This window comes from Megalops cyprinoides, chromosome 19 (assembly GCF_013368585.1).
Source record: "Megalops cyprinoides isolate fMegCyp1 chromosome 19, fMegCyp1.pri, whole genome shotgun sequence".
NCBI lineage: Eukaryota > Metazoa > Chordata > Actinopteri > Elopiformes > Megalopidae > Megalops > Megalops cyprinoides.
The window spans coordinates 9242139-9249962 of record NC_050601.1 but is presented as its reverse complement, the minus strand read 5'-3'; the positions used below and the strand labels follow the sequence as shown (position 1 = coordinate 9249962).

Below are 7824 nucleotides of genomic sequence, written 5' to 3'. Positions count from 1 at the left end.
TAATTTCCTCTAATTTAAACAAGTCTTTGTACAAATGATGTGGGAAGCGAGGGCAGGAACATAAATGGCAGTAAATGACAGTTTAAGCAACATCATTATACCCATTTGCATGCGGCTATAGTCATTACAAAACATTACAAAGCTGGTGGATATCTGCATTTAGCACATCATTGGCCTGATAAAAAGTGGCATCTGTCTCTTCTAGTGTCTTGTTGTACATTTTGCATTGATTCCAGCAGTGAAAACATCAGATTTCACTTGTGACTCAGGTACCAGTGGGATAAATGCAGTAAGTGAATGTCTGGACTGACTTGTATCATGTGCAACTTCATTATGCTTAGGTTGATTTATAATACTACGCTGCTCCTACATTCAGTTTTAATGGAAGCAAGGCCAAGAGAAATCCCAAATCACTACCCACACCATACCATGGGTCCCTAATTAAGCTGTATGGAGTTTTCTGAGGTAATTTCTCATCTGAAAAAGCAGACTTCACGGTCCTTCAATATTAAGCAATATGTCTTATTGTCAAGTACCAACACAGTCGTCCCAAAAAGGTAATTGAATCACCTAAACACACATTTTGGAATCTGCAATGCAAATAAGACTTCTCATTCTGATCATCCACTGCTATGAATGAGTGGAATTCCAATTCTTCTATTACCCTTCATATTTAACACAATGCTTTTTATTTAATGTGGGGACAGTGCTGGTACACATATAAGATTTACCAATTAGGTTATACGTTTATTGTAAACTACATCCTTCAACATACTATCAATTTCACAAGATGTTAAGTAAAAGGAGCCATTTAATCAGGGAAATGTTCTTATTACATAAAAATAAATACTTGGCTTTTAGATTAAAATGCGTAGTGGCCGCTTAGGAATTGATTACTGTCTTAAATACATCTTTACTTTTTGAACAACCTTGCCAAGTAAAACAGTTCAGCGGATTCCTTCCGGCTGGCTTTGGGTTTCACAATCTTCACTTCACGGAAAGCGCAAGCCAGCCTGCTTTGAACCTGGTGGGCCTGACCTCCATCCCAGTATTTACAGATTAGTGAGCCACCCGGCCGCAGAACCCTCTCGGCCAAGTCCGCCACAGACAGACACATGGCAATGAGTCGTTCATGGTCCATTTCTCTGAAGCCGCTGGCGTTGGGGGCCATGTCACTCAGAATGACATCTGCCTGTGATCCAGGGAGAAGATTCTGCAGCTTTTCTTGTGTGGCTGGGTCTGTGACGTCACAATTGGACAGGAAGAGGGCTCCATCCAGAGGGGCAATACGGAGAAGGTCCACCCCAACAACAAAGCCTTTTGGGAATTCAGTATCTTGCAAAAGAGAGAGCATAATATGATTATTTTTTGATAGACACTTTTTGCACATCTGTCTACATAGAATATGCATTGTACAGTCTTCAGGTATATTGCTGTTTACTACTGAAACCGTTAAGGTTCACTACATTGCTCACATTGCTCAATGAGACAACAATACTGTTTCACCCGGGGCTAGAAACTGCAATTTTTTTCCAAGCCTAACTACTCTGCCCAAATACGACATGGTATAAGAAGCACAAAAGTAAACTTGCATGCTGTAAGATACAATAAAATCATACATGGTGAAAAGATTAATTTACATTATTTAACAGACAGGGTTCAAAATAGATATTGGTCGACCTATTCACTCACTTGATCCGGCTGAATTTACTCTTTCAACCGCAACTTGGCTCCATGCGCCTGGAGCAGCGCCGCAGTCGATGACGCTGCAGCCAGGCTTCAGAATTTTGTGCTTGTCGTCTATCTCCAGTAGTTTAAAGGCGCTCCTGCAGCGATAGTTTTGCTTATGAGCGGCTTTCACAAAAGGGTCATTGAGCTGCCGGACAATCCACCGCTGTTCCGATGCACTTTTCCCTTTCAGGTTTTGTGGTGCTTTTTTCCAAGTCCTGGCAGAGGTGTGCACACACGATCTTTGCAACAATGATAAACAGTACATATCTAGACTATACACTTTCACTCAGCAAATCCTTCTCAACACAGATCTTTCAAAGTCAGTAAAATAAACACGAAACATTGTTAGACTGGAAATACGTCTATAGCCACATTTACAGAAAATACACAACCACGTTGTTCCTGTTTCCAGCCGAACAATTTAGACTGTCGTACAGTGTCACGTGGTCCATGATGCATGCACGTCGCGCGAAAGAGAGTACATTGTAGCTGTCCTGCGGCGTGCACTGTACATAGATTGCAATATATGCAACATCACTTTATATGCAAACATCTATTTCTTCGCATATTAGCGATTCCCAACAATAGAGGAGTGACCTCACAATAGTATTTTTATAAACCCTGTAAACTACAACCTGTTTAAGTGCAAGGTACGTGCTTTTCCTTACAAGCCAGCTACAGATATTGTATAAGCAGAGTATTTATAAACCTCGTTGGTATTGGCTAACTAGCTACGGATCGACGTAACTAGCTATCAATTTGTTCCTGGCTACCTGTTTACATCATGGCTTTGGCGTCTCAGAACGTTATATGCGTCATCATGTGTCCACTGTCAGTTCTAAGTGTATGGTTCCCTGCAGACCTCCAGCAGATTCACAGAGCCTGGACTGAAATTATGCCGCAAATATTTTTCTTTAATAGTTTTTTTTTCTTTGTGGATAAATTAAACCATCTGTTTTGATTTAAAATAATCAAAATGCTTCCTTATCTTTTTAAAACCTAAGCAGAAATTTTAACTGAAATTTTGAAATTAAATAAATTTTTTTGGGATGCGTTCAGGACCCAGGTCTCCCATGTCTTACAGATGTTTAAGTCTTTTGAATCTCTTGCACCTCCATGATAATATCAAATGTAAATTGGATAATAGAGATTGTTATTTGGGGTACATGGAAAGCAGATGCTCTGATTCAGTCTACGCAGCACTGAACAACGTCTCTGGTGTACTGTGTTGACTTATTTTGTGTTTCAGCGAGCCCGATGTTGACCTCCAAGCTATTGACTCTGGTGTTAGTGGTGCAGCCGGGGCGTGTGCTGCTGGGAATGAAGAAAAGAGGATTTGGCGCAGGGAAGTGGAACGGCTTTGGAGGGAAAGTACAACCCGGGGAGACCATTGAACAAGCAGCCAGGCGGTAAGTCATGGCTTCAAGACTAAAAATAATAATAGTCACCATAGTTCTTTATCTACAATGTTTAAAAAAAAGATGGGACAACGCTTTGGTTAAGTTTGTGCAAAAACACTTGCCTACCCACAAAACAGTACCATCTCTACAGGATGTCAATCTGCTTAGAAGACAGTTGTGACAGCTCAGTCAGGAGGATTTACAAGAACCTATTGCAAATATATGCTTTAAACATTTCTTTCTGTTTGTTAAAATATAAATATCAATAACAAACACTGTCAACACACTTGGCTTGAAAGTGTTTGACTTGGCTTGAAAGTGTTTGTACAGTCATTTGTTATACATGCCATACACCCAAAAACAGATCTTTGCAGCACATGACTATAAATTCATGAAATATTAGTTTCAAATTAATATCAAATTGTTTAATATCACACACTCTGTCACATGCTACACAGTCTATGTGCAATTTTCTTCAGTGCAGATAACATTCAGCTTGAACTGACAAAGTTCCGACATGTAGGATGAGTCTACTGAGGGCCATCTACTGAAGGATTCTGAGCACCAAGCAACACATTCTGGTGAAGTCTGTAGCATTAAAGACTTTAAAGAGTTATTTCTTCCTACCAGGGCATAACAAACTGTCTTTTTTCAGGGAGCTGTTGGAGGAAAGTAGTCTTACAGTGGATTCATTGGACAAGATAGGAAACATAAAATTTGAGTTTGTGGGAGAAACGGAGCTGCTGGATGTTCATATTTTCAGGGCCGACTCTTTCAATGGAGACCCAGCTGAGTCTGATGGTAATCTTTCCCTCTCGTTTTTTTTATATTTTTCCATCTATGTTCAAGTAATTGTGTTTAACATTAAACACAAGACGTACAGAGGTAAAGTAGCTGTTCAGAATGTAACTGTTTCAACTGATAAAAAGGAAAGTGAATTACATGACGTTCAAGTAAAGTCTAAATGAAACCAAATTGCCAAAGTTCTTTTTTTTTAAGAACAAAAGTTTCCTTCAGTTAGATTCTCAACATAGAGAACAGCAACTAAATAACTAAACAAATAACTAAACTGTAGCCTGAAGTGTGTCTTAGCAGTGTGTAGCCTGAAATCACTGAGTATCTGAGAATCTCTGAGTAGGCTACTCTTTGAGTATCTAACTGTTTTCCCATCTCTGACAGAGATGCGGCCCCAGTGGTTTGAGTGGGAGAAAATCCCCTTTGATCACATGTGGGCAGACGACAGGCTATGGTTTCCGCTCATGCTGCAAAAGAAGAAATTCCTGGGCTATTTCAAGTTTCAGGGACACGAGTTGATCCTCGAACACAAGCTTGAGGAGGTGGAAAAGCTTTGAGTGAGCATATGCAATGGCATTCGGAAGAGCCTTGCTCCCACTGATACTGAAACCAGTGGTGTTATTTGTTCTGGACAAAGTAATGATTACACATCACTTTGTTACAGATTGTTCTGTCGGGTTTCAAATGTAGGTATCAAAACTGGCACGATTCCTGCATATGAAGTTTTCTTAATATTCGGTTGGAACTCCAACCGAAGTGAAGGGGTTGACCAACATCTTGTTCATGAAAAGCTGCTTTGGCACAACAAGGCCGAATTTCACAAATCGGAATAAAGATTGGCAATCAAGTGAACGTGGTCAAGAAGACCTTGACCACTCACTGAAGATGTTAATAGATTCATAAATATATCTCACACGACATGCCTCCCAGATCCTCCTATTGGCAGCTTTTTGTTTAGCAGCCTTGAGAAAAGCATTCCTTTTGAGCACATGTGTGCGGAACATGTCTGGGGCAAGGCTGAGTGTGAGAGTGCCAGTTTTGCGGAAATCTGTTTGTCCCAGCTGATGGGCTTTGTGCCTGTGCTTTGCTACAGGCAACCCAGGTAGTTCAATAACGCTCTGAGGCCTTTATGAACTATGAACTATGAATATGTGATAAATGTTTGAGCTGTGTGCCTTTTTTGTGGATTTTTCTTTCAAAAAAAACATAATCGGTTTAGCCCAGTGGCCATCCATTTAACCCATTCAAAATGTCATTCCCTGCTGTAGATGGAAATGGACACCTATGGTGGCTTCTGGCCCTTTCTATGTCTTGCGATATTTCATTCTAGTTTCTTAAATCTCTGTTTCTGCTTCTACTGTAGTTTTGAAAATGGTTTTTGTGGAAGCTGTTTTTCATGTCGTTCTGAATCCAAATGGCAGGACCACTGTATTTTCTGTATAGCAGCTGGTGTTTGACCAAGTGCCAATAGCAGGTTAGTACTGAATGTATATTGGAGGCATATGAGGAAGGAGAACACCACTGGTTACAGTTAGCATGAATGCTCATGTGGAATCAGTCACTGTCACGTGACCTTCAGAGTGAACTTTTTGTTCAATAAAAAAAACAGTTACTCCTCGGGGTGTGGAGTGGTCATTTTGGTGAGTGCTGAGTATGGATATGTTTGCATTGACCTAGATCAATGATCGACTATGAAGACTACAAGTCCTTGCATGGTATCTTACAATAAATCGTACAAACACACAGCTATGTAAATAAACCAATGAGTCAAAGTTCTGTTTGTTAAGAGTGTGACATCACCAGTTGTACAGTCAAGAGGAACAATAAATGCGGACATGATTTTGGTGGTTCTGGCAAGCATAGCTCTGCTTTAACTGCAGATGCACGTGTGTTTAAAAGCATGTCAATGCAGCTTGCTTGCTTAATGTCCTCTATTTTTTATAATCAGCTATTTTGACTGATAGTTATTGCAAATGTGTCCAGTACTGTCTATATCTTCTAAAATTATTTGCTTGGTGTTTAAGATGGCAGTCAGTGATCAATTATACAACGGTTTGTCCCATTTATAACATACACATTCATATTTTCTGTGTGTATGGACCTGAAGATCATATGATTTCATTTGCATGTCTGAGAAAACTTGATGACTCATTTTTGATTATTTTTACCATTAGATTATGCTTTGTGAATAAAGTATACATTAGCATTTTCCCATTTCACCAGAAGAGGGCGGTCTAAAGCTCTTACCTATTCATTAAACATTTAAGAGATGTGAAATCTACTTTTTTTTTCAGATGGGATATTAAGTTACATTACATGCATTTTTATTGTAGATATTGAGCTACGCTGTTTAGCAACCCAGGTTTTCCACATTTACTCTTAATTAACTCTGTTCACTTCATACTGCTACAATATTGACCTGTCATACAACTGTTAGAGAACAGGTTTTGACTTCTGATGAAGTTGCCTGATTATTTCGTTTGTGCAGAGGTGGCCTTCAGTCCAGGAGAAGCAGATTTAAAATAACTTAGTCATAACACAGACCCACACAAAGTGTCCAGGCCTGGCCTTGTATGCAATTATCTATTCACTGTAGAGTTCCTTGACTCGAAGATATGACTTCAAAAGATATTCAGTTAAACATAATAATAATTGCTATCAGATAATTATGTATTTAATATTCAAAATGATAAAAATAACATCATCATAAGAAGTAACTATCAAAATAAGGAAGAATCTCTTCTATACCAAATATAATTTATTAAATATTGATACAAAGTTTCACACTTACAAGTTTAAGTCAGTGACGTGTTTAAAACACAATGGAGAACCACCAAATTATAGTTATTGATTACATTTCCCAATGAACCACGACACCATTCAATTGCTAAAACTTCACCTTGGAAGCATGTCTAAACATACATATTCTAAATATGTATCTTCATGTATGTATCTTATCTTGACTCTTGCAAAGTGTGACTTGATTAGTATTAGTATTAGGAGGAAGACCAAAGCCATTGTATGGCCAACAAAAAAAGGCCTGTATTATTTTTCACTCCTATTGAAAGCATTCCATTGTGCGGGCATCCCCAGAAGATTTTTTTGTGTTAGTGGAGTTACCATACATTATTTCAGAAAAGCAACATAAATCTATATTTAAATTTGTTCCATGTAATTGGAATAAAACAGAATTAATACCTGATTACTCTAAGCAAACGCATACATGAATCAGCAAAACAGGTATCTCAGTGGAGCTTGAAATTGAAGGTAAATTTTCTGGAAAAAGACAGCAGTTTGAAAAATAAACCCGACGTACTTAATTTAATTTATCAAACAAACATTATGCCAATGAGCCTTACAAACTGATAAATCCTTGATAGATCCAGCTATGGTGCCATTTAAGATTTAACACTATCTGATTTTTTCCTGCAGCGTGCTGGAGTGAATCAGTGTTCCTGATGTATCAATGTGCTACATTTTGTGATCGTATCAATATTGAAGTGACATGCACAACAAGAAAATCATACATAATTATTCATGCCTTGCTTTTCTGTGGTTGTTTATGAAAAACAACCACAGAAATGGTTCAAAGGATCGCAAGACATATTCTATCCCAGTTTTACCAGCCAGTTCTGTGGGGCAAGTTCATGGTTGTGCTTGCCAAAAGGAGCTAGACATGCAATCATGGCTACATCCTGAGCATTCACTCCCTCTAGTGGCCCTCCTTGAACATTGCAGCGCAGTCACTGCATGAGGATGACCCTTTTCTCCAAATATACATTTTTATAACAAACCACTTCTGTGCTTTCATGCATTTTTTACATTTTTCTAATGCACAGCAGGTAGTGTTTTTTTTTTTTTTCCCCAGAGGTTAGCATCTGAGAATTCCATCGTTGTC

The 7824-nt window shown here is 38.7% G+C and overlaps 2 protein-coding genes across 2 annotated transcripts; one reads left to right on the top strand and one right to left on the bottom strand.

Annotated features, from left to right (window-relative positions):
- Positions 1-788: 788 nt before the first annotated feature.
- Positions 789-2121, bottom strand: mrm2 (mitochondrial rRNA methyltransferase 2). Its single transcript, XM_036553516.1, has 2 exons — positions 1693-2121; positions 789-1335 (listed from the first exon to the last, which is right to left on the bottom strand). Exons 1-2 carry the CDS (start codon positions 1994-1996, stop codon positions 914-916), a joined length of 726 nt encoding a protein of 241 aa, XP_036409409.1. The 5' UTR covers positions 1997-2121; the 3' UTR covers positions 789-913.
- A 75-nt stretch (positions 2122-2196) lies between these two features.
- Positions 2197-5540, top strand: nudt1 (nudix (nucleoside diphosphate linked moiety X)-type motif 1). Its single transcript, XM_036553392.1, has 4 exons — positions 2197-2381; positions 2981-3140; positions 3787-3932; positions 4311-5540. Exons 2-4 carry the CDS (start codon positions 2989-2991, stop codon positions 4481-4483), a joined length of 471 nt encoding a protein of 156 aa, XP_036409285.1. The 5' UTR covers positions 2197-2381; positions 2981-2988; the 3' UTR covers positions 4484-5540.
- Positions 5541-7824: the final 2284 nt, after the last annotated feature.

What these genes read in the sequence shown, in the direction of transcription:
- mrm2 (XM_036553516.1), bottom strand. Translation starts at nt 1,996, where the DNA reads ATGTACTGTTTATCATTGTTGCAAAGATCGTGTGTGCACACCTCTGCC. An exon ending in AGTAAATTCAGCCGGATCAA is followed by an intron (nt 1,336 to 1,692) that starts GTGAGTGAATAG and finishes CTCTTTTGCAAG; the next exon opens with ATACTGAATTCCCAAAAGGC.
- nudt1 (XM_036553392.1), top strand. Translation starts at nt 2,989, where the DNA reads ATGTTGACCTCCAAGCTATTGACTCTGGTGTTAGTGGTGCAGCCGGGG. An exon ending in ATTGAACAAGCAGCCAGGCG is followed by an intron (nt 3,141 to 3,786) that starts GTAAGTCATGGC and finishes GTCTTTTTTCAG; the next exon opens with GGAGCTGTTGGAGGAAAGTA. An exon ending in AGACCCAGCTGAGTCTGATG is followed by an intron (nt 3,933 to 4,310) that starts GTAATCTTTCCC and finishes CATCTCTGACAG; the next exon opens with AGATGCGGCCCCAGTGGTTT.